This window comes from Poeciliopsis prolifica, unplaced genomic scaffold (genome assembly GCF_027474105.1).
Source record: "Poeciliopsis prolifica strain line A6 unplaced genomic scaffold, Auburn_PproV2 SCAFFOLD008, whole genome shotgun sequence".
NCBI classification, from domain to species: domain Eukaryota; kingdom Metazoa; phylum Chordata; class Actinopteri; order Cyprinodontiformes; family Poeciliidae; genus Poeciliopsis; species Poeciliopsis prolifica.
In genome coordinates this window covers 893,951-920,452 of record NW_026562383.1, presented here as the reverse complement: position 1 = coordinate 920,452, position 26,502 = coordinate 893,951, and the positions used below count along the sequence as shown (strand labels likewise).

The window sequence follows — 26,502 nt, the reverse complement described above, 5'->3', positions numbered from 1 at the left end:
TGGACAGAAATTATAACATCAAAACAGCAAAATCTAAAAATCATATATTTAACTGGTGAAGCTAAATGAAATGACAGAACAGAAAAAAAATCTAATCACAATTTAATAAAGGTTAACAACAATAAAAAACAGAATCCAGCTCTGTCATAGGGCAGCAAAGCGACCCTCGCATTCTTTCCACTCCTTTATCCAACATTTTTTATCACCAAACTCTCTCCATTCTAAATCGTCTGCCATGTTTCTTTCCTCTAAAGTCTCATATGGTATCGAGGGCTGGTGAGTGGAATCAGTGTGTGTGGTGTGTTCTTCACACACTGGCCAAACACCACACACTGTGCCAGCAAAACCATTTTACCTGAGATGTATCATCATGTGTCGTCTGTCAGGTTTTGAAAATCAGCGACAATTTTAAAATCTTTCAGCGTGAAGCTTAGACTGTTACTGGTAATTTAAGCTACAGAATTTTAAACACAAACCTATTTTTGTTTTAATACAAAGTGATGGAATCTGATACAGCACGGAAGCTTACAGAATAATTTTAAATAAATGTTCAAGTTGTTCACACTGCATTTTCTCTAGTCATTCACATAATTTAAACAGAATGTCCAGACTGTTTGAATAGAAAAATTGGTTATTAAAAAGTGTTTCTGAATTGTGACCCTAAAAATCGGAATTGACTGGAAGATGCTATAAAGGAAGCTTGCAATAAGATGCAATAATTCCCATACTGTGAGCCACTATTTTTTTCCACAAGCTTTCAACAAGCAATGAGACGGCTATCGTATGGATTCAATATGTTGTGTCAATTCGCCTCGTGACATTAAGAGCGACAAGGAAAGAGAAACTGAGGAAGTGTGTGACAAATAAAGCCATCTTCCAGCTCATTCACACCTCACTGTGCTGCAGAGCCACAACAGACAAGCATCCGACAAACAGGAACTTCAGGCTGCAGCAAGAATTTGAGTTGCAATGCAAACACCACAAAAGCTGTTCTAGCTGTTCAGAAAACAGCTAGAACACGACACAACAAGGACACAGAGGGCTTCACAACACTGCAGGCTGAATCTGGGCAAGATATATTAACGAGTTTGAAAAGCATTTGCCTTTCTTCATCTTGATCAAGGGTGAAAATTCATGGTTTGGCGCTGATTGAGAAAAGAATGAAGGAATTTCCTGCATTAACACTGTAAAAAAAAGTCATCTGTGAAGGACTCTATGACATCACGAGACTCTTCAACTTTGATGGAGATGTGCACAAAATATGGAATCTGATGTGACAAATTGCATATTTGCTCATGACAAGCAGGGATGCATATGCATTTAAATGTTTGAGTTAGAAAGAGGCTCTTTGACTCTATGTGTGACCGGATAGAATTGAAAATATGTTGCCGAGATCTACGGTACCAACAGAAACAAGTTGTGAGGGAGGAGGAGGCGTGGGGTGGGGAGTGAGCTGGGCAGCAGCCCCAAGCACTAAAAACAACCACAGAACCACGATGGAAGGGACGGTGATGTCAACACAGAGCGAGCCCTGGGCTTGTTGGCTCACACGCCCTTACTTGAGGTGAGCCTCCGGGTGAGAAGCCTTGATTGGAGACGGGAGAGGTTGGAGACTGATTGGCCGAGGACCCGACCCTGTGGCGGAACTGCTGCAGGGAGGCGGCCTGACACGAGAGGACACATCATAAGACAGGAGCGTCTTCTCTAATCATGTGCTGTCCCGTTCTTCTCATACTTCAACATTTACTCTTAAACCAAGTTTTCTCATGTTACAACCGCAAACTTTAATGTATTTTATTGGGACTTTACAAGCTGGATCAACACAAATGACCTTGTAATTATGAAACGGAGGAAAATAATGACACAAAGCTATGATTTCCTGATGGTTTTTACACCTCAAATCAGTCTTTGGAATGTGGCATGTATGTGTTTTTGTTTTGTTCCTTTTACTTTAATGCCCATAAAAACCCAGTGAAATCCATTGGCTCTAAAACTTATTTGTTGCATAACATTTTGACAGAAGACAACTTATTATTTTTAATAAATATCTACCACGGGAAATATGTTGTCACTGTTAAAGAACCAACATTTTCTTAGTTGTTTTGGTCTTAAAAAAAAAAAAAAAAAGAACAGATGCATTTTTTTCCTCTCCAAGGGGCTTTTTGCAGGCTCTACTGTCCCTTATATGACAGTAGGCTGACAGGAAGGGCGTAAGACAGGTCGGGGAGTCGAACCTGCGACGGCTGCGTCAAGAACTTAAGGCCTCCAAATGTGGGTCGCACTATCCCCTATGCCACCACAGCACACCCTGGATGCATTTTTTATAGGGTGCTGATCTGTAGAAAATGATTAATTATGCAAAAATTCCCAAGCTAAAGACAAGATAAATATTACTGGCAGTTTTAGTGTTATTCTGTTGTGAAAATCCAATGAAATTATTCCATGAGAATGTAATGAGACCGGAATTTGTTATTATATCTAATTTTAAAAACATTTGTTGGTTCTTTATTATTTTAGACAAATTTATAAAGAGCTGTTGTGGATGACCCGAAGAGCCACTTCTGGGACACAAAGCTTGTGGACCTCTGGTCTAAACTGACGGGCTGGACACAGACAATGTTAATCAGAGAAGCAGGAACAACAGAGACCAACAGCTTAGACTGGAGAACCTGTTGACATGGTAACTATGACATGCCAATTCAGAAATCTTGTCTTCATTGAAGAATGGTAGAAAAAGTCATTTTGAAAAGAAGGCCATGAGAAAGAAGTCTAGTTTGCAATTTGCTGGAGGCCTTGTAGGAGACATCAAACACGTTGAAGAGGATTCTCTGGTCAGAAGAGACCAGAGGGGGCTCTACATGGGAGGATCAAAATGAACAAGCTATCAATGAAACCATGGTGGAGGCAGCAATATGCTGTAGGGATGATTTCTTCAGCAGGGAAGACAGATTGATATAAATACCAGAAAATCCTGGAAGAAAGTCTGAGTTTAAGACTAAACTCACAGCCAGACCTGTAATGGAGTGGGTTTATATTGAAACGTGCTCATTTCTGAGCCTCAAGTTTTATGTTTCCCCTTTTATTCCCATTCATTCCCTGGACAAACTGGATGTAAACAACTTCAGCATTCAAACAATGGCAAGACTAAAGATGCTAACAGACAACTGAATGATTTTGTGGATGAGCATATTATTGTGTAGATTTTATTTGAATTGTAAATGACAAGAAGAATAGGTTTGCGGCAAGTCACACTTAAAACCCCTAAAAACTTAAAACTGTTTACCAAGGACACACAGGGACAGAAATCTACCATCCGACTTAACTCCAGAGAAAGTGCAGGAACCAGCCAAAGAATGGATTCCTTGTTTCCACTAACAAAACAGATACTGCATGCTCACCGCATTCATGTTGATGGTCATGTTAGTTTGTGCAGATGTCTGGTTGTCTGACATAGGGCAGGAGTTCACAGAAGATGGCAGCTGGACTAGACTCGTCTGCTGGAGAGGAAACAGTAGAATCACAATAAATAAGATTGTCTCATAATACAAAGAGAGAAGAATCCTCTCTAAAGGTCAAAGACAAGCTTTGGTGTGTCATGCAGATCATGGCAACTAGATTTCACATTGTGTCTTCCATTAGACAAATCTAAACCTAAACACTTTGTGATTATACTGCATTAATAGTGCCAAAATTAGGACTATCTTCAGAATGAATATAGCCTCCTGCAATAGGGAAGCAGCCACTGCTAGGTGTGAAATAGTCTTAATTTTGGCACTAATACTGAGCCGTAAATTATATCTGTTGTTCTTAACTCCATCCAAAATAAGCTGGTAAACTAAACCTAGAGTAAAACATCTCCATTAATTCTATAGAGAAATAGTCTGTAGTAAGAAGTGACACATATAAATCTAAACCTTACACCACCAGAAATAGTTTGTGATGCTCCTTTTCTGTTAGTGAATGATGAAAGATATATGATTTGTAATTTTATTTACTGTTCCTGAGTCAACAATCAATTGTGCTTACTCTTATAATACTGAGCTATTACAAAGGCTTAGTCAAAGTCCAGACCTCAGACTGAGTAAAAAAAGAAACATGAGCAAAAGACAAAACAAACAGGAAAGACTAATTAAAAATTGCGCTTGAACTCAAGGATGCACTTCAGCAGATGATCAAAGGTTTAGGAGATTTTCTCCAGAAGTCCAAATCTGTGCATAATTCTTGCTTTTATGTAATTTTCTGTCATATTCCTCTGAGGAGAAAAGCAAAAAGCCTTCCTGTTTTTGATTTTTTCAGGACTGCTGAGCTGCACAAACAAAACCTCTTACCACACTCCATCACTGCTAAGGTTGGACATTTTAAGACTGTAATTTCAAAGAACCCTTGTGCTACAGGAGGAAAAAGGCAAGTCATATTTCATCTGCTCAGAGCCAGACGCGGCTCAGAGCATTATATCTGTGGTCTTAAACCGTTGATCAAAGAGTTTTCAACAGCATTTTTGTTATTTACTTTTGTTTCTTTTGGCAGTTAAAAGCATTTGTTTATGATACAGCAGCAAGAAATGCTAATATTTATGTCCTGCTCTCAGAATGTTAATCGGGAGTGTAATGTAGGTTCAGGTTAACTGTTGAACATTTTTAATAACAGCTGTGTTTGGACAGAAACTCACTTGCTGGTTCTGGTGCGTCTGTGTCATTGACTGCTGATTGATGAAAGAATACTGAGACAGCTGTTGTTCAAGATTCATAGCACTGATGGCCGCCTGGGGAGAACACTCACACACACAGACACACAAAAAAACACAATGAGAGGTGACATTGCTGGACCCTTGAAATATTAAAACGCTAATAGAAATGCAATTTTTTCAATGCATCCAGGATTGAATCTCCAACCTGATATTTGTATTTGCCCCTTTTCTTTCTGCATGAAAAGATCCTGTGAATAAAATCCACTAGCACTACAGCTTCTTTGAAAAGGTCTACAGTGTGAGTCTACTGGGTAACGAATCTGGATTTCTTTTAACTAATTAGCCATTTTTAACTCTTTCACATGACAATGTTGTTACTGAAACAGATACTGCTGCAGCTGCAGCTGTGTGTCTGAGTCATGTAACCTATGCTGGGCTGGGCTAAGATATCACCTGATATTTCACCAGAGAGCAACTGAAACAAAGTCAGAACATTTTACCTTTTTGAAAACACAGAGCTAAATTCATGAAGCATCAGATGATATTTTCTGTAAGTTTTGGTTAAGCTTTAACTGGAACCACACTGAAATGTTACAGACCCATTTATCAACAAGCTATATCAAAACTGAGAGGAAACTTTGCAACGCAAACTGCTTCACGTGACATGAGATGTTGGCTTCCCAACTCAGTACCTCCAAAATGCATGAGGCATCATCTGCGATGTCTTTGTACAACATTTCCAATATCTCCAACATTTGAACCACATCCACCTAAACGAGATTTTATTTTGTTTCTGTTACTTTTACATAAGAATTAAAAGATGGAATTAATCAACACAATGTTTTTTTTCTTACACTTGGTGAGTTGAAGAATATTGTTTTTAAACCAAAACTGCAACTTCAAGGAGACATCACTATGCAAATAGAATTTAAAACTAATGAAATACCAAGCTGAAAAGTATTTTACTTATCATTAAACTTGATTTAAACAGCTGGGATGAATCATTCTCCCGTCCAGGTCCAATTGAAGCTCCCAACGACATGAACTGCTAAAACCTTTATTCACTTCACCACTGACAGGTTTAACCTACTGATTCTTTTGTAGATTTAGTCTCTTTTTTTTTTTGCTGATCTCCACATGCTTGTAAAATAAAGTAAAAATAAGAATTTCTCTGCCCCAGTTCCGTGTTGGAGCAGAGAATACCTGGGATAGAGGGAGTGGTGGAGACGTTTGGGAGAGCTGCAGGTTCTGCTGCTGATGTGAGTCTCCAGCATTCAGGATGAGAGGAACCATGTTCTCCTGGCCAGGCTCCATTTCCATGGTTACTGTTGGCTGAGAGGTGTTCCCTCCTACCCAGTATAAAAAAACCGCAGAAGGGAAGTTTTCTTAAAAGCACATGAAACTGGCATTAACATAAGTTTGAAGTGAAAAGCCCTGTGGAGATGTGTTTGAGATCGTCAGGAAGTTTTGAATGAGTCCATGACTCAATGTGAGGAATACCTGGAGTCTGAGTGCTGCCCTCAGAGCCAAATGAGGCAGCCGCCGTGTCGTCTGAGTCCAGTGGGGTGGGCAGAGGGGGAGGAAACTGGATGTTGGTCAGGTCAGGAAGAGAGCCACCACTGTTGTGGGCCGCTGGTTTCAGAGACGTGGCCATCTGCTGCTCTGGGGTCGGGAATACGCTGCAGGAAACAGACCAAAGCTGTGAATCCAAGAACGCTGGAATCACAAACACTCATCAGTTTATGCAAATCACTCAGTGCAACATCATTTCCAAGAACAACTTGGACCGCACTCGTCTTTTGGCTCCTTGGTTTTCTGGCTGTTAAGCTGATAAAATGTGTTTTAATTTAAGTCAGATGGCTTTAATTCAAATAGAAATGTATTTAAATATATTTATTTACCACATGTGTGTAAAGTAGAGCTGTTAACTTTAATGCGTTAACACATGCAGTTTATCTGAGTTAACATTTAAAACCTTCCTCTTTCCTTTTGCTGTGAAATATATCACCTTTTGTTCGTTTGTGTCCCAGTGACGGTACTGAAGCTATCATTTTAAAAGGATATGGTCTGTAAGTCTTTATCGAATGTATCAACTCCCAACTGTTTACACACTGAGATTGGCTGGTATACACACGGTCCAACACACAGAACTTCTGCAACAATCTCCAATATATATATATATATATATATATATATATATATATATAAGCAGTAAAATACTCACTGGATGCCAGGAACTTGACAGGGTTCAGACTGCGACTCATTCTGAAGGGACAGAAAAAGACAGCAAAAGCAGTGAGTGGATCCCACAGAGATCTAAAGAATCCTCACATCCAGTTTCTACCTTTTTACAGTCCCAGCTCTGCTTCAATCCGTCTTCATCAACCTCTTGCTTAAGGACTCCAGACCCTGGCACAGTGAGGAGGAGAACTGGACCCATGGAGACAGAAAACAGTCCTTTCAGTCTCTTTTCTGCACAGACGTAAATTCTATTTCATCACATAATGAACTAGAGCACATCAGCTCATGCTCATTGTGATGCACTGATATTTAGATAAAAAGGAAAAGATCACTGACTGTAATAGAAATGTTTATAAGGTGTTCCTTACCCCTCTTCTGCTTTAGGTTATCTGCATAGTCTTATCATGATGTTGGTCAAGCTGCTCTCAGATAGACATCTTCAGTACCATATAACATCAGTCCTTGATCCTGGAGACTATCTAAGTGTTACTTGCTCAACGTAGAACCTATCTGCCCTCTTTAGCATCAAAGAACAATCTCTTATCATTAACAATAGATAAATGGCAAGACCATCTGTGTTGAGCTCCACAGAATCCCTGGTACATCACCATCAGGGATTCACACCTATTGTCCAATCAAATCTCTCCTCTCTGTCCAGAACCTAGAAAAAGAAGCCAGATCCACTGTTGGTCAGAGCAGACTGACAGACTCCTTTGACTCTGTATTTCTGTTCTCACCTTGCAAGGTTTTAATAAATTTCTTATTTCTTCTCATCCAAGCTCTTGTTAAAGTAATTTCTTCCATAATATTGACAAAAAATAAAAGTAAACAAAAGTACAGCTGAAGCAGAATGTGTGATAAAATCACAAAAGACGATGAATACAGTTTCATCCCAAGCTTCTGAATGGAAAAAAATAAAAATGACCCATTAGCAAGAACATTCATCAGCCAGCACATGTTCCCACCAATCAATTTTCCTTCTACGCCTTCAAAGCAACATTCAGACCCTTTCATCATGCACTGGAGGGCACTCGACTGAACCATCAAGAGAAAGTAGCTACACAGCACAGAGAAAAAAGATCACAACAAAACAGCCGTCCACTTCAGATCAAGCTTCATTAGGAGCACAAACTAATTGATTAAAGGCAGAGCTAGCAAACAACTTGCTCCACATACAGCAACTTAAACCAGTTTAGGACACCAAAACATTCCTTTATCCACAGCAATTCAAAAGAGAAGTATGATTAGTGTCAACATGTCCTGTACCTCGTTTTGGCTGAAGTTCCTGAGAGCCTCCAGTGAAGGAGGCGTGTTGTGCAGGAGTCAGAGTGCTCTGATGCAGGGCTGAGTCTGAATTTGTCCTGCAGGAAACAACACATACAGTGAAATGCAGGAGATAGTCTAGATAACAAGCAAGTCAGCATGTGAATGTGTTATCAATAATGTTGTGCATGTTTACACTTTGAAAGAACAAAGTTTAGTTCTCAAAGGTAAAAGTCGTCCTGCATGAGGAAAAGTGGGTCAGAGAAGAAGATAGAAGTAAGAACCTTCTGCCCCAACCTGCCGTGTCTGCAAGCTGAGATTTGTCTGAAACATGCTTCTGCAGGCTTCAAGCATAACTTGGTGTGCTACTGAAAAACACAGCAACAGTTTGAAATATTTGTGATTAAGACTCAAAATATAGATTTATGTATTAGTTTGGAGAAAGTAGCTGCGTTTCAGTTACAAATGTGTGCAACACATTCTTCAATATTCCGCTGATGTAAAAAAAATATGTATATATATATAAAACACCAGGCCATATATGATGTATTTCTGTTAAATAAGTAAAATCACATGTGAATAAGATTGTGCACATTAGGCCTTTAAGAAACATGCGTCCTCCTTGAACTACTTCCTGCCATCGTCCTTATTGTGGTTTGCACCACAGTCAACATTTTCTTGTTGATCATGTGACTTTTGTGATGCCAATTTTTTTCAAGGTTCTGTTGGCTCTCGTGTTCTGTTGGCTTTATTAGAAAGTAGTTTGGCAGGAAAGAGAATAATGAGATTACCGCCACAAGGACTTAGGCCAGCATATTTGGGTCGTGCTTTGCGCCACCGCAGCAGCCCATGATGCCAACTTTTTATTTAAAAACAAGCTTTTCAAACTCCATTAAGCAAATTTATTTTCAATATGTCAAATGGAGTAATTAACATTTCATAGTCAATGGAAACACAGCTAGTGAGAAAATTATCATCAAAGATTAAAGGTATAGAATAGCTCCATATGACAGAGGTGTGATATACATATATATAAGGGTGCACCAAAAAAATTGCCCCAATTTTCTTAATTCTGGGAGATCAGTGATTGACCAATACTTACATGACAAACTGTTATCATCCACTAAGCTTATTTACCTCCACAAAGACCAGAAAATCAACCACTGTACCCTTTTCAATCCCCATGAAAGATCGCCCATGAGTGTACTTAACTCCAGTCACCCCACTCTTATCAATTTAGCAGTGTTTTTGCTATATTTAGCAGCTTTTCAGAAAAACAAAACAACTGTGCAGTCCAAAATCAAGATCAGCAGGTTAGGCTCAGCCAGTAGCTACTACTGACAGAGTTGTATCCTGACCAAAAATGAAGCTGATAGGTCGAGATCTCTAGGAGTCCATTAATGTTTGACATGAGTAAAAATTAAAATAGCCAAAATTCAACCTTTGACCCAAAATGTTCACCTCCTTGTACATTTTAGGAGGTACCTCCAAGACTTTTTTAATTTTGGGGGATGTACCTACATAGATCTCTACGACCTACGGTTTCTCCTATCTCACATTTGGGGGCGCTCTAGAGCAGTTTGGCCATGTCCACTGGCGATTCCACCAGAATCCGAAATTTTACGAGGGGGACAATTTTCCATGAAGTTTGGAAAACTTCATGGACAATTTTTGAATATGTTAAAGCTCCCAAAAAGCCAATTCATTTGACAGGATCGTAATAATAAGAAAAAGTATGGTTATAATAGGCCTTCGTAGCGCTTTCGCTGCTCGGGCCAACAAGTTGAGCCTTGAAATGCAGGCACACATCTACAACTACCACACTGTCCTCCAAGGTCGAAATGTTGTTAAAGACATGGAGCATCAGCACTGCTCTCACCCACACACTTGACACAAAAATTGGTGTGGAAGGGTTTCTAATTAAACAGTCAAACACCACATGCATTAGTTACCGTCTTTAAAGATGCTTCATTTCTTTTAACCTTTTTATGAAAGATGTAGAAACAATCCCATTTTATGATGCACTTTTTAAACATATCTAGGTTTTATTATATGTTCTCAGTTCTACATTAATCGTATTAAACTTTTTGATGAGAAGTAAGAGCATGTGAACTATGTGTGGCTGTGTGAGGAAGTGTCCGGGCCACGGAGTTAGACTGAACAAACGCTCTTACCTTCTCCAGCTGGTGTCAGGAGGCGGCGACAGATAAACCGAGCCATACGGACAGCTGTCAATGTGACGCTTCAGGTCAAGAAAATCATTATCCCATGTAATTTTATGACTTTTTGTGTAATGCAAAAACCAGTTTACTAATTTGTTCACTAAAGCAATTTCATTGCAAGACTTCTTCCTCAACACACTGCAACTATTTATAAAAGATATAAACCTTAAATTGGAGCAACATCAGGACAGAAGAAGAAAGAATGTGATCGTCATAATTTTTCACTGTTAGTTCATTCGGTCCACGGAAAAACAACATACCACAAAGAATCACTAAAGTGTGGTGTGGGGGCTATCTGTAGCTCTTGGACTGATTTTGTGTGGCACCCAAATATGGTTCAACGATGATACAAAATTGGCCTGTCCAGCACACGTAGTTGACGTGGCCGTAGATGTCCAAAGCGTGGCCCGGGGCCATTTGTGGCCATCTGAATGATTTTGTTTGGCCTCCAATCACAGTTCAAGACATGGATTTATTATTTTTAGTATTCCTGTATTATTTCTCATTAATCTGCCTTGATCCTCTATGTATTATCTACAACCCCCACAACTAAGAAAGAGCGCCCATTGATGCACGTCACATTATTGAGGCAAACCATACATAAGCATGTCTGTTAATATGTTTTGGACATTCTTTCAGGAAATAAAAATGACGTAGAAGAATCAATAATAAAAATGTTCCCATTACAGTTTTCAAAAGAGGGCCTGTTGAAAAGCATTTCTACCGTTATCAATAACCAATGAAAAATGGAAAATCAGCATTATAGTAATCACATCCTTCTTATATTTGTTGACTTGCTTTTTGATTTTTTGACCAATTTAAACTCAGAACTCTGGCTGGACCAAATTACTTTTAGTCAGTAAAAACATGTAGTTCAACTTAAAAGATTACTTAAACCAAAAAATACCAGAGGAATGGGATTATAGAGTCTTTAATAATACTTGTTTTTACTGGATTTTGTCTGAACTGAGCCTCAATGTTGTCGTGTTAGATGTAGCTCTTAGGGTTTTCATTTTGCAGTTTCTCTGATTATTGCCTAGTGTGACATGAGCAAACTTGCTGAGAAGCCACCGGAAACCGCTCACTCTCTTTGAACAGGTAAAATAAGAGCTTGTTCTGTGCAGAGTGAAGTGCTTACATCCATTGCTTTGGCTTTGTAAGCAATGTCTCCTCTGGAGACATAAGCAATAATTTCCTCTGGGATCACTGCTTATGTCCGTCCACCAGGCCATGACGACAGTATCATTTCGTCAAGATGTCTTGACATAAAAGCAGAACTGATTAAACTTTTGGTCACACTTGTTTGTTGCCAGTTAATCCAGTGCCAGTATTTAAGGTGAAATATGGCTTCCTACTCAGGGTGGCACTTTATTAGGGGTCGTTCACCCCTAATACATTATTTCTCCTCCTGACCCTATTGATGACGCATAGTTCTAACTTCACAAGTTACTGTCATAAATCATTGAATTATTTACTGTTTCCTATTCTCTGCATGAATGTGGGCAGATTAATCTTTCTGGATGCTACAACAGGAAATACCATTGTGCCTGAAATGGACTTTTTCTGATTTTTAGTGTTTTGGTACTGGTTATTATTGTACTTAGCAAGCATTCTCATTGCTTATTTATTTACAAACTTGTAAGTACTAACATAAGGGCTATTTCTCTTTTAGTATTTAGTGCTTTTTAATGCTAGTTTTAAAAAAATGCCATGATGCAGTCGCTACCACTGAAACTGAGCTTCTCTCAGTTGAAGGTGGTAAAGGACAAAATATAAACTGGACTGGTCAAACGGCGTGAATATTTCTACAGTACAGTGATTATGGACCTAAAGCACCAACAGAACACTAGATTTTGATTAATCTGTGATTTTACTGTCTGAGCAGAAGATTCTTATATCCACTAACAGAAAATAACATAAAATAATTGTAACTGATTGTTCCCCTAATAGGGAAATTACTGAAAATGTATTACCATAATATGTTTTACAACCACATCTATTATGATTTACATAATAGATGTCTCCCAGCACTGACACAGCTGTAAAGGATATCTGGCGTCCATGTTTGTCGATAGAGAGCGGTTTCCGATTGGGCGATGTAATGCGGTTCCGGTCTCGGTAGACTCTGTCCACCAATCCGTGGTGTCGCGTTGATCTGTTCGTGTCAAAACCTGAATTCTGAGAGATGATGAAAAGACATTAATTAGCAAAACAACAGGTGTAGAACAGATGACGGGACTCATGGCAAAATGACAAATAAACACTGAAATGAACCTTCAAAAATTCAAAATTAAACTTCAAAAGTGAAGTTTAATTAGAATATTTAATATATAATAATATATTCAAATCAAACCTAAAAAATATTAAACAAAAAAATGTAATAAAAAAAGTTTTGGCGCATCAGTAGAATACTAGTTATTATTTTAACTCGTTTAATCCTAATAAACAGCAAAATGCACTCAAAGATTTAACGCAGAAAAGTTTCTTATTTTGACTGAGCGATCTTTTCCTGAGAAATTAGGGTGAAAAGAAGACATGTTTTTTCCTTCTTTCCTATAGAGAGGCATTTGATAATCCTGTCCTGTATTAAAAGTTCCCTAAACCAATTTTTCCATCACCTTAGCAGCTTTGATCACTTGTTTATTTCATTCATTTCGTCTGCTTTTTTTCTTCAAGCTTACAGCTTTAATGAGAAGTGTACGTCCGTTTAGTATGGCCATGAACATCATGTTAATTTGAGTCTTTAAATGATTGATTCAAATTTGTTATACAACATAAAGCTGTATATATTTAATGAAAAGACTATTATGGTTTGCAAAAGTTTGATTTTAAAGTTAATTTGTTATAATCCAAAATGAAGGAACATAAACCTGTACACAAATCCCAAGAAAAGAACTTGACGTCTAGCTCCATGTCTATGATCCACACCTTCCCAGTCCATGGGACATAAATTTCTCTTTGCTGTGGACAGTGACACCAGTATTGTAGAAGATTCCAGTTGATAACAGGCTGGAAATCACTAATTAATTTGCTCTTATTTGAGTCAGACAGTCAGTTTTGCCCTTCTTCTAGACCTAGTTGAAGTGGTGACAAATGTCCTAATCTTAGCATCCAGCTTTGTGTGCTGATAGTCTACAACTACTTGGAAAAGGCTTCAAAAGACTCTCCAAACTTGATCAAATCTTCAGTTGTCCATCTTAGATCTTCATTAAGTTTGACACCCCTGGCTTAGCAATATGAGCAGGATAAATAAGGATTACATCCTGGAAAATCAGAACCAGAACTTCTGCACATTGAACTAAAATCTCAGAAGAGATTTTGACAACCTCTAACCTCCATCTTTTTTTTTTTTTATATTTTAATTTTTTATTTGGAAAGGCAGGATACAATTACTTATACAATCTAGCTTCCATCATAATGGGGATATGAAAAGGAATAACATAATCCAATCCAGGTTTTTGTATGATAACAGAACATCTATAACAAAAGGGTGAGTGGGGGGTTGAGTGGGTCTGGTCTGGGTTTTCTCATGTTGGGTTGGGGGACAGACACAATCAGGAGTATAAGTTTGCCAGTCCTGAACCAGGATATTCCATGTAGCACCACCTAACTTGCATGTGATAGACATCTTTAGTCCACAGGAATTACAATTTACATAGTTAGTCCATTTAGACCAGAGCCTGAAAAATGATTCCCTTCGACCTTGAACAGTAAAAGACAATTTCTCCAGAATGTAAATGTCCTGTACAATGTTGACCCAGTCTTCAATTGTAGGTGCTTCAGGCTTTAACCATTTTCTTGTGATTGTCTTTTTGCTTGCTGCCAGAAGCACTAACAGCAGTTTTTTTTATCTTCCAGAGTCCAGTTATCAAATGAAATGTTTCCTAAGTATAGGGATTCACATTCATATGGGATTTTTTCAGTAAATATATTATTTAGGTGGGAATATATTTGTTCCAAAAAACTTTGAACACCAGACAACCCCAGAAGATGTGGTGGTGATTTGCTTCATTTGTTCCACAGAGTCTCCAACATGAGTCGCCGCTTCTTTCTGAACTGGAGTTACAAAATATCGAACAGAGTTTTTCCAACAGAACAACCTCTATGTATTGGAGCTCGAGGTCATCCAGTGTAATTTGTTAATCTGTTCCCAGACTTCCAATGAGATAGATAAATGTCCTTCTTTTACCCACTTGTTTCTTATGTAGTTTGTGTCACCTTGTTTAGACAATAGAATACCATTGTACAGTATGGAAACAAGTTTCTTGCTAACCTCCATCTTTTAGTCTATGTTAGCAGTTCGTCCAGAGCTATGTAAAAAGTAGGACTATAACAGTAAGGTCTCACCTGAAAAGGCACATCAGCAGTGCAGCTTCCAACCTGATTCACATTTGGCAAAGATCCTCCATAGTACTGCCCACGACTCGATCCCATCTGCAAATACTTTGTGTCCTGCAGCTGGAGCTGCAAGCAGAACATCAGGTCAGAAAGAAAGTCATCATTCACATCCATTCATGTTATGAATGTTAGTACCCCACAGTAAAACACTTTAATAGTCAATACTGGTTAGAAACAACCTATTTTTAAATAAAAACTTATTGCTGAGAAGAAAACATTGAACCTCTTGGACTTATAGAACTTTTGTATAAATCTCCTCAGACTATAAAGACATCTTTCATTGCAATTGCAGCTGCAGCAAACAGCTCAGACTAGGAAAGCATCTCTGACAGAGAAAACATGTTTCCAGTCTCTGAAAACTCCTTTTCTAGCTGCAATATTTTTGGGAAAGATCTTGTTAAAAAAAAAAGGCATATAAATAAAATTGATTATTACTATTAAATAAAAACTGGTAAAATCTTTCTGGGTGGGGACTACAGCAAGGAAAGACTCCATGTAATGAGCAGTCTATGCAGCTACTTTCAAAAATGAATTATTATTTTCATCTCAACTAATGCAGGCTTTATTTGACCTCTTTACCCTCCAAAGCTTTTTATGCTGCATTACACAACTGGTGACACAAAATATTCAAAATAGTCTGAGACATAGTATTTCTTATTACACTCAATGACTACATGTTTAATTATCTGACATTTATTGCATTCAGGGTAGTTCTTCATATATGGTGTTCAGTGATTCTGTATTCAATAAAAAGTCCAGAAAATACTAAGTTGGCACATATTCAACAAATCTGGCCTTCGTGGAAAAGTGGCAAGATTACTAAATCCTTGAAAGAAAGTGATAAGAAGTTATCCACAAGCCATGCAGGGGACACAGCAAACTTGTGGAAAGAGGGAGCCTCTTCGGGCAAATGAAATAAAAACTGAACTTTATGCTCCACATGCAAAACGCTGTTCAGTGACTTCACTGTTCTCCTATATAACATGTATGTTATGGAGTTCTTCAGATGCAAAGCTGGATGTAGGTAAAGGTTGGACAGAGGGAGCTAGAGGCTGCAGCAGACTTTAGGCCAGATGTTCACCTTCAAGCATGATGGCAAACCTTAGCATACAGCCAGAGATACAATGGAATCATTTAGATCAGAGATATTTATGCATTAGTTTGAAGACATTACACTGAGACCAGAGCAGAGAACCGGTGGAAGCTCTTAGTAACTCCTTCAAACTCGTTCAAAAAGTGTTAGGGCTTTAAAGTTCAGCCTCCAGGTGTTCAAAGGTGTTAGAGACGTACCCTTTCACAACCTTCTGATCCCAGGGTGTTTCTCTGTGTTTGAACATGTACAGTACTCTGTGGTCAGGACTGGACCCATGATGAGAGAGATGATCACAGTTGCCATCTTAAAGTGAAAGTGGATGTGAAAGAAACTCTGCTACACATGTCTTTTTACTGTTTCATGAAATATACGTTTATTCCAATGTTTTTCTGATGGCATACTAACATTTTGACTACAGCAGCTGATCTGACCTGGGTCCCTCTCTTCACCCTCTCCTCATCCTCCTTTGATGGCAAGTCCCCTTGCATTGCTAATTCTACCTGTTTCTCTGGCTGGGCCCCTGCAGCTGCAGTTCAGCTTGTGATGGTAATATCAAACAACAGGTTGTTTCATTTTGCAGCATCCTCTTGCAGACCTTTGAACCATTTTTCTTAAAGCTTTTCTACATCTCCGCTGTGCTTTTTCTGCTGTTGTGGTGCCACACACTTTTCTCCATGTCAGGTCAGCTCAAATTTAAACATCTAATAACTTTGGTCAAAAGGGACGGGAGGGACGGGCAGAAGTGCTGAGAGATTTCATCGGATTGGCCCAACGTCCTTCAAGAAAATCCACCAATGGTCTATCAATGTCCACAAAAACTACTTACAATAATCTTTTTTTAACTTATTTTAATTATGACAGCTCCAGGCTAGCCCATAAATGTGTGTCTGCCCACTGGGCATTGTCTGGTACATCAGTTGGTTAGCTCAATCTTGTCTGTTGTCAAGAATTACATGGTCCGATGGAGACCAAGAGGCTAGGAACCTTTAGAAAGGCAGTGCTGTGACAAATTGACTTTTGTGGGCTTTTCATCAGGTTATGATGTTATTCCCTCATTACAAATATACCTGGAGTCTTGCTTTGATTATTTAATGTTTGATAAATCCTTTAATCTCCATGGCAACCATTAAGCTGTGCAAACCGCTTGGGTGGACTGACTGCCCCCTTAAAGGTGCAGGTCCTCCTCACAGCTCTGGAGCTTCAGAGCTTTCTCCTTACATAGCAGCCCTGCCCTGGTACTCTCCCACTCAACTCCTTCAGACTAGCCAGCAGCAATTAGCAAACAACTGGTGGGACTGAGCATTTGTTGAGCTCATTAAATATTGTAAAGGGTTAACAGAGGAGCCTTGTTGTGATGACTTCCTGAAGGTGGAGTTTCAGAAAGAGCGGGAGTTTTTAAAGAGACAGAGGCCCAATTTCAAGATGTTAAACTATGAAGTCAAATTTCTCTTAAGTCATGTTTGACATAAATAGCATTCTTATGGCAACCGAAGTTAACATAGCTCTTAGATTGTGCTGTAACATGGCTGATAAATACATTGTACTGTCCCTTTAAGGCCCTGTTTATATAGAGACGATTTTCAGTGAAACGAAAACCTTTTTGTTAAGATCCAGAGGCTCAATTCTACATCCCCAGCAATCACAGTCCCTGAAACAGTCACTGTATAAAACCAGATGCCAGAGTGGCACTTTTTGAGAACACCTCCCACAGAGAGTCAAAGTGTGGATGCTGCACAGGTCTCAAGGCTACAGGGGAGTGGCGCAAAAAGTGGGTATGCACTATGTGCGACGTGCAGGGGCATCCCTTGAGACTGGACATAAAAACTATAATGGAATAATTTTTTTGAGTTGGCATTTTTTCTATTTGACTGTTTATTACACATTACAGGCCCCCCAATGTGTTCAGTTCAATACAACTCCTGGTAAGGAACATATGCGTTACATGAGCATTTGGTTCATGAGAGACAGAGTCAGGTTACTGTTTTCTAAATCAGATGGAAGTTAGGGAGGTGGAAGCTGCAGGTCAAAAGTGCATGAACGTTGTGGTAACATGTTAAAATCACAGTCCCTTGTAGTGGTCTGACATGACAACTACAGCAGGTTCAAGGTGTCACGGCAGTACCATCTGAACGTGAAACTTTTCTCCACTCCACATCTGAAAAGACCAGCAGCTTCCAGATGGCAGTCCATGTAAACATAGTCTAAAACAATAACATGACAGGGAAAGTCAAAGTGAGAAACCCTCAATAGGAGCCCACAGGTCTATATGGCACAGACCGAAGGGAGCATTTGTTTGAGTTGAATTAAATACAGACCAAAATGTTTTCCTTACTTTAACATTTGCAGCTGTCATTTTGTTGTCTGTTACATGGAAAACATGTCTTCCATTTAAAAGAAGTAAATCAGTCCACATATAAAGAATTTCTTTTTATAGATAAAAGATATGATTAAGAGTGATCTACAAATGCTTAGTTTGTTTATACACTAAGATAAAGTTTGACAAAAGTTTGAACGCTGTGTCATATATCAACTGAGCAACAATGACATTTTTATCCATGCTCTGTTTGTAAGTAGATCTGCTGAAAGTGGGCCCCCAAATTAATTTCTGCTTAGGGCCACACATAACCTTGGACTGCCCCTGGGATGAAACCTAATTGCTAAAAGTATCAAATCAAATTTCTGTTAACCCCATCTTATCTCCAGCAATGAAACAGAAAAATATCCACCTGTTAACAGAGGTAGTAATGAGCAGCGTCTCCTCTGGTCTATAGTCTGACCTGGCTGGCTGCAGTCTCATGACATTTCCACTGTCACAGCAATCAGGACCCACTTCCACTCAGCAGCTGCAGCCCAGCTTTTCTCCGTTGGATTTGTGCTGTGTGGCTTAAATTTCACGTAATCTCACGGCTTTTATATTTGACATGCATGCCACTCATGTATCAGTGGACACGGGCCTGAGACTAGTTCCCTAAGCCGCGTTCATGCACGTGCGCATCCCGTGTCACTGGCACCCAGGCAGGCGATGGAAATAAATGCAAATCATTGACTTCAGCAAACATGTGCATGTAGGTTCTGGTTCGTTTGTATCAGAGCCTCAGAAAGCGACACAACAAGGGGAGGACACGGCAGCGCCTGGGCGCGCACTGTCAAACAGGCATCCACCCCGCCCCCTCCCCCCCGCTCTGCACTCCCGCAAAACTAAATATTAAAATAACTGTTTTCATATTAGAGACCGTACTGTCCATTTGATCCCTGCAGGACGGATATCTGCTGCCTGCTCTGTCTGCAGTGAGCTGAGGGAGAGCAGGGCTCCAGCTGGCAGCGAATGTCGTTTGTTATTGTTTACCATTGCTGGCCAGGCTGCGTGCTGCCGCCTGCCTGCCGCCTGCCGCCTGCCTGCCGCCGCGCTCTGCAACCCACATCTGAACCGGATAGAGGAAGGAGAAAAGCCAGAAAACGGAGTCCTCACCCTGGCTGCCCGCGTTATGCTCAGGTCCTTCATCACTTCTTCAAACGCCGCTGTCTCCTCTGCCTGTTTCTGATTATGTAAAGCGATTTTCTCGCTGAATTTCCGCGGATTGTTCGAAGTCGCCATGTTTCGCTCTTCTGCTCCGTTTTCCCTGCAGTGGTCAAGTTACACAGAGTGCTGACGTCCAGCTTCCGGTCAGGGATTTTAAGCGAACCGAAAAAAATAATCAAACACAGTTTATTTTATTGTACTTTCCCCATTTCTCCAATACCATTGGAGTCATTTAATATATTGAGTACGTACGTAGTGCCATAGTGTAGAATTACAGTGTAGTACATATTGTAAAATAATTTACTCTGAAATGACACTATGCAAGTACACTGTAGTGTATTAAATAGTATACTTGAACACATTGATTAATGATACAGAATAACATTATTCACTTCAATTAAACTATACTGAACTACATTGTTCTAAACTGCCATGTATTTCCACATGATATCATGTTCTGTACATAATGCACAGTTTCTATACATGCTGTTTGATGAAGTAGACAATTACAATAAATGACAATACTATTGCAGTATATAACAGTATTTAGTAGAATATTGTAAAGAAAAAAATTAGACTACAACACAATACATGTTGGCATCGCTGCCAGCATACGTAGTATAGTACAGTATAGTATAGTACAGTACAGTACAGTACAGTACAGTACAGTACAGTACACTATAGTATAGTATAGTATAGCATAACATAGTATAGTAGCAGGGTATAGCAGAGTACGGCATAGTATATACTATACTATATAACATATAGTATAGCATTGCACATCATATCAAAGTATAGTATTTAATAGTTTAGCATAGTATATAGTATACTGTCATAATATATTATGCTGAGTATAATATTGTAAAATATAGTACATCATAGAACAGTGTATGGCACAGCACTGCATACTGTAGCAGAGTATAACATAGTATAGCATATCACAGTATGCTATGCTATACAACACAGTATAGCATAGTACAATATAGTACAGTATAGCATAGGATAGTTTAGTACAGTATAGTGCAAAATGGTGTAATGTAGTATGGCATAGCATAGTCTAGTTTGACATTGTATAATATGGTGCAGTCTAGTATAACTTGGTATAGTATAGAGTAGCATAGTGTGGTATAGCATATAGCATGGCATAGTGTAGTACAGTATAGCATAGGATAGTGTTGTATGGCGCGATACAGTATAGTATTGTATAGTATAGCATAACATAGTATAGCATAATATAATATATAGTGCAGTTCAGCATGCTATAGTACAGCGCAGCATTCTCCTATACTGGAGAAGAACAGCTGCTGCTTCAGAGATGGGTTCCTTGCATAGCCAATAATGAGACTACCAAACATAGTCCCAATTCCAGCACCAGATCCAGCAACTCCAACTGTGGCAACTCCTGCTCCTGCTCCAATAAACTTCACAGCATTGTCAACATACACTGCAGCCAGTGCAGTATACAGTACAGTATGCAGCACTGAACTATGGCAGGATACTATAGTATAGTACAGCATAGTATGGTACAGTGTAGTATAATGTAGAATAGTATGGTGTGGTAAAGTGTTGTATGGCATAGTATAGCATAGTATAGTGTAACATAGCATAGCATGATATAGTGCAGTATAACATGGCATAGCATAGTATGGCACAGTATAGTATAGTACAGTATGGCATTGTATAGTATTGCATAGTATAGCAAAAGTAAAGTGTACTATAGGGTGCTATGGTATTGTATGTATTATAGTGTAGTATAGTGTAGTATGATATAGCATAGTATAGTATGGTATAGCATAGTATGGTACAGTATAGCATAATATAGTATGGTGTGGTATGGTGTATGGCACAGTATAGTATAGTGAAGTGTATTATTGTATAGTATAGTATAGCATGGCATAGTATAGTTTAGTGTAGTATGACAGCATAGCATGGTATGGTGTAGTATAGAATAGCATAGAATGGCATAGTATAGAATTGTATTGTACAGTAAAATGTAGTATTGTGTTGTATAGTATTGTGTGATATAGTATAGTACAGTGTAGAAAGGTATAGCGTAGTATAGTGTAGCATGGTACAGCATAGTGTAGTGTAGTATAATATGGCATAGTATTGTGTGCCACAGAATAGCATAGTATTGCACAGTATGGTATAGAATGGTGTAGCATAGTACAGTATAGAATTGTATTGTGTAGTATAGCATAGTATGATATGGTAAGGTATAGTATAGTGTGGCATAGCATAGTATAGTATGATATGGCACAGTATGGTATAGTATGGCATAGTATAGTGTAGTATAGGGTGGTATAGTATGTATTAAATTGTACTATAGAGTGGGTAAAATATTGCATAGTATGGTATATTATAGTGTGGTATAGCATAGTATAGTATGGCATGGTGTGGCGTGATATTGTTTCATACTTGTATAGCACCTTATCAAGTCCAGAAGTCCCCAAAGCACTTCACACTACAGTCATTCATCCATTCACACACACACTTACATGCTGATGGTAGCAAGCTACTGCATAGTAGCCACAGCTGCCCTGGGGCAGGCTGACAGAGGCGAGATTAGTAAAAGAAATTGTGCAGACTAAGAGGATATAATAAAAAAAATGATACTATGTAGTTATGTTCTATAACATCACTACTATGGAAATGTATAGTCTATTGTAATGTGGTGAAAAAAATTGTATACACTTCGATATGATCTAATGGAAAAATGTACTGCATACATGGTATACCATTACTTGGATTCTATTGTTTAGAATGGTGTAAAAACAATTGAAATAGTGTCATATTTTAGCTAATTTAGCATATTTTCTTGCAGAGTGCTTTATCTAGACGAAAGGATCCCAAAGCTCTTCACACTACTTTCAGTCACTCTCCCATTGACAAGCTACTGGACTGTAGCTGCAGGCACAGCTTCTCTGTAGCAGACAGCAAGGCAAGTGTCTGCCCAGGAACACTGAGGCTCCTCCCTCCATCACCACCTTGGTCCCCACATAAACTTGCTCCACACAGACAATGGTAGATACTTTTGCAAGTTTATTAAATAAATCAATCTGAAGAAAAGACCTTTATTGTGACTGCTGTGGCTGCCTGGTTTCCACTCTGGTTCTGGCTGACTTGACAAATCTCCCCTCGCAGAGGCTCTGTGTGTTCACGTTGCTGCGCGGGGGTGTTGTGGAGGCGCACTGCACATCTGGACTGCGGAAAAACTTCAGACAGGAATCCTCACATTGTCATTTAGAATGTTCTATTTTTATTTTTTTGTTTGTTTTTTAATGAAAGTTGTGTTTAAAAAATTCTTGCTTTATTGGACTATTCGTAAACAGAAAACACCTCTGGCTTGTGTTTTGTTGCCTCACAACCTATAATTAATTGTGTTTTTCAGCCACTAAAAGCAAAGTGGAGCTGTTTCACCTGCCAATAAGAAGAGTGCACTTTGGTTGTAAAGTTACCATAGTAACACAGCAACTTCAGAGGAGGTGACAGAAGGAGGTGGTGGTATGTGTTCCTAATGCTATGAACGAGCCTCAAGGGGGTAAATAGTCACTACTGAGTGTGCTGGTGAGGTCCTGCTAAATACTAAGAGGGAAAGATAAGAAAATGCTATGGCACAAAAAGGGGGAATAAGTCAGGTGCTTCTTGCATCCAGATTGTTTGGAATCTTGCAGTCTTTGAGTGTTCCCAGAACCGCTCTGCATAACAACATATTAGAGTGAATTCAGAAGCCATCTGTTAGAAGCTAAAACCCACAATGGCTTATGAAGATCTCCAAAAACTTATCAAATATGCAACAGAATGACTGAGAAACAGAATGCGATTGAACGACAGCAGTGAACACTGTACACAATACTCAATGCTGCAGTTTCCAAACTTCTGTCTCACAGAGCATCCCTGCCCCAGAACTAGCCCACTCATCTCCTTCAGACTAGCCAGCAGCAATTAGCAAACAACAGGTAAAACTGCATGTCAGCTGAGCTCAGTATAGGAACTACTTAAATGATTTCCATCCATCTATTTTCTTTACATTGTCTCTAGTAGGGTCAGGAGGTGCTGGTGCCTATCTCCAGCTAACGTTCCAGGCAAGAGGCAGACTACATGCTGGACAAGTCACCACTCTGTCGCAGGGCAACACAGAGACAGACAGGACAAACAACCATCCACGCACACACATGTACATGTCAAGAATTGTGGTGGGATGGTGGTGAGGCAGACGCTTCAGACCCAAATGAGATGAATAATGATGATTTAATGATGAAATAAGTCCAGCAAATACAGTTCAACAACCTGGCAGCATGCTGAGCGGAAAGCCAGGGCTCAACGGCAGTAGCAACTGGAGGCAACAAATGGACAAACAACACTGAATAGACACAAAGGACAGGACGGCAACAAGCAACTAGGACCCGCCAAGGAAACAAAGGACACAGGTGGGGTTAAATACACTGAGGGTAATCATGGAAACAAGACACACCTGGGAATAATCAAAGGAAGACAGGACAACACGGAGACTCAGAGACGCAAAAAACTCAAAATAAACACAGAACATGACACTGATGAGAATTTGGAGAAACCAATTAACTTGACAGTTATGTTTTAGACTGTGGGAGGAATCTGGAGTACTTAAAAGATTTTTGAAAGGTTAATGGAGGAGCCATGTTGGGATGATTTCCTGAAGTGGAGTTTCAGAAAGAGCAGGAGTTTTTAAAGAGACAGAGGTCCGATAGCAAAGTTACATTTCGTTCAATATCGTTCATATTTTATATATTTAGCTTTTCAATAACAGCTGAAGGTAACATAGTTATTTGGCTGTGCTATGAAATGGCACTGTGTAATATGGCTGGAAAATATTGTACATAACACTGCCATACTGCTCTGTTAAGTCTTCTCATTAAGACTCTGCCCTGTCTCTGTCTCAGTGCAGTGGTGATAGGCACAAGGCCAAACTCAAACCTGCAGCCATCAAGTTGGCAAAGACAATAGTGAAGTTGATGTTACATTTGATGAAACCAATGAACGTTTGGGAAATCTCTTTAGGTCAGATGAGACCAAAGTAAAGCACCAGGTCTGGACCAGCAGCACAGACTGCTCAGACACCATCAGGGTGTAGTGCTGAGGATCTACTCTGCGGACACTGAGTTGAGCATGAACGGCAAAAAATACCAAAGTATAAAACAATCACATTTAATGCAGTCATACATCTAATTTATGCCAGTTCAGCACACCAGAAATGGAAACATGCACATAAGGGCTTCACAATATTTACCAAATGTAGAATTTCTTACAATATCTACACAAAATCAATGGTGCAAAGAACTGCTTGAACTACAGTAAATGTAAAAAACACTTTTGCAAAAACGCTGTGGCTGACATTTTCAACCCAGGATGTGTTTGCTGCTCTACTGCACAGCTTGTCACTTTCCAAGTCACCATGCATGGAGGAACCTTATCTCGAAATTCCCTCTAGATGCAAATCTTCTACAAAAACATGTCTTCATAAGCTATTCTTTGCATAAAAAGAACAGAAAGATACATATTGTGGCATCATTATCAAACTAAGTCGTCTTGCAGTATTTTATGTCATGGAGTCTTTGGAAACCAAATACATTCTCAGATCTTTTTCCAATGTGGAGAGCTGCTGTATCTCTGCCACATTATGATGAAATGCTTTAAGGCTGACTGCAGGGGGAGACAAAGATCCTTGTGAACTCAGCAGCTGTTGTTGCGCTGCTTATTCTGTTTCTTCTCCAGTATTTCCACACTTTAACCTTGAACAGTTAGTACTGGTGATTGTGCTTTTTTGGAATGGCAATCTAGGGTTTGGTTTGCTCGTAGTTTGATCAGAGTTTAACATATCAGTTAAAACAAGAAAAAGAAATTTGTAATTTTACTTTGGAATTGTGATGTTTTTCTTGAGAAAAAATAGGAGACAATTTTAACCTATTTAGGTTATTAATGCAAACTCAAGCAGTCTGGTCATTAGAAATTGTTCCCTGTCTTCAACATCTGCAGCAAATGGTTATAGTTAGAGCATTTTCAACAGAACAGAAACTAATCAATTTTACCACACTCCATGCTTTGACTCAGCCAGCACTGACCAAAATACAAAATAGTATAACTGACAGGAAAGTCCTCACAGATTTGCTAATTGTCATATTTTCCTTTTTTATTCTTAAAGGAACTTGTGGCCAGTGAAGTTTCGGGGCAGTTCAAGATGCTGCATGAGGAAACACAGAAAGAGAAACAAAGGTTGTGTTCAGCCAGTCTCTGATCACAGTTATGCTTATGTTTGTTGCTTTGGAAATCACTTTCTGTGATCTCAGGCATCTGTGTTTATGTTAAGGTGACCCTAAAACTGGGGGATGCCAGCATCTGGATCTGGATACACTGAAATAGTAGACAGAATAAACATTTGATGAACCTTTAAAGATGACAATACTGTTCTTTGTTTTAAAATGAGAAATGCCACATAAGCAAATTAAGGGTAAAATTTCCAATATTTCACTCATCATCTGATGCACAGTTTGCTAATAAAAACTTAGCACCTGTCAGCAACAGTTTATTTTCAGCCATAGCCTTAACAGGAAATCTGTTTTTTGCTGTTTCACCCACTTCCATGATTTCAGTAAAAGGGAACTTTAATGTTGCAACTTTGAGGTCTTTTAGAAAGAAATAGCTCAAAGTTTAGTTTCACTTATTACACGGACCTCGACCTGTGAAGCTGGAACTTGTCCCCGCAAGGTCAGAGTTTTTTCATGATCTTACCAGAAATGTCTTTCACTTATCTGACATATTTTCATTACTTGGAAAGAAAATTTGTACTTTTGTTTGCCATTCCACTTTTGTGGGGTTTTTGTTTGGTCAACAAGAGACTGAAACTTACCTAACAGAAGACGTCTGGGTATATTTTTAATTTTTTTAACCCACTTAAATGTTATTGAACAAGTTCTGTTTATGGGATTTTTTGGTTTAATGGATCAGGTAATAATCAGGAGTTTTGGTTCAAAACACCTGATTTGAACCAAACATATGTTGTTTCATAGAGATGCAATGACAGGCATCTCTGTATCAAAACTGT

The 26,502-nt window shown here is 39.0% G+C and overlaps 1 protein-coding gene across 4 annotated transcripts in view; it reads right to left on the bottom strand.

Annotated features, from left to right (window-relative positions):
- crtc1a (CREB regulated transcription coactivator 1a) overlaps nt 1-19,524 on the bottom strand; it is a 29,494-nt gene extending 9,970 nt beyond the window's left edge. The window contains exons 1-12 of one of the 4 annotated variants that reach the window (XM_055032556.1): nt 19,374-19,524; nt 14,761-14,877; nt 12,466-12,591; nt 10,366-10,427; nt 8,195-8,289; nt 7,032-7,117; nt 6,912-6,952; nt 6,188-6,366; nt 5,891-6,036; nt 4,670-4,774; nt 3,399-3,497; nt 1,560-1,664 (exon numbers count right to left, since the gene is read on the bottom strand). In XM_055032556.1, coding sequence (XP_054888531.1) covers nt 1,560-1,664; nt 3,399-3,497; nt 4,670-4,774; nt 5,891-6,036; nt 6,188-6,366; nt 6,912-6,952; nt 7,032-7,117; nt 8,195-8,289; nt 10,366-10,427; nt 12,466-12,591; nt 14,761-14,877; nt 19,374-19,499 — 1,287 coding nt within the window. In that variant the 5' untranslated portion in view covers nt 19,500-19,524. The remainder of the gene's footprint in view (nt 1-1,559; nt 1,665-3,398; nt 3,498-4,669; nt 4,775-5,890; nt 6,037-6,187; nt 6,367-6,911; nt 6,953-7,031; nt 7,118-8,194; nt 8,290-10,365; nt 10,428-12,465; nt 12,592-14,760; nt 14,878-19,373) is intronic. The other 3 variants (XM_055032557.1, XM_055032558.1, XM_055032559.1) reach the window with 3 other exon arrangements.
- Nucleotides 19,525-26,502: the final 6,978 nt, after the last annotated feature.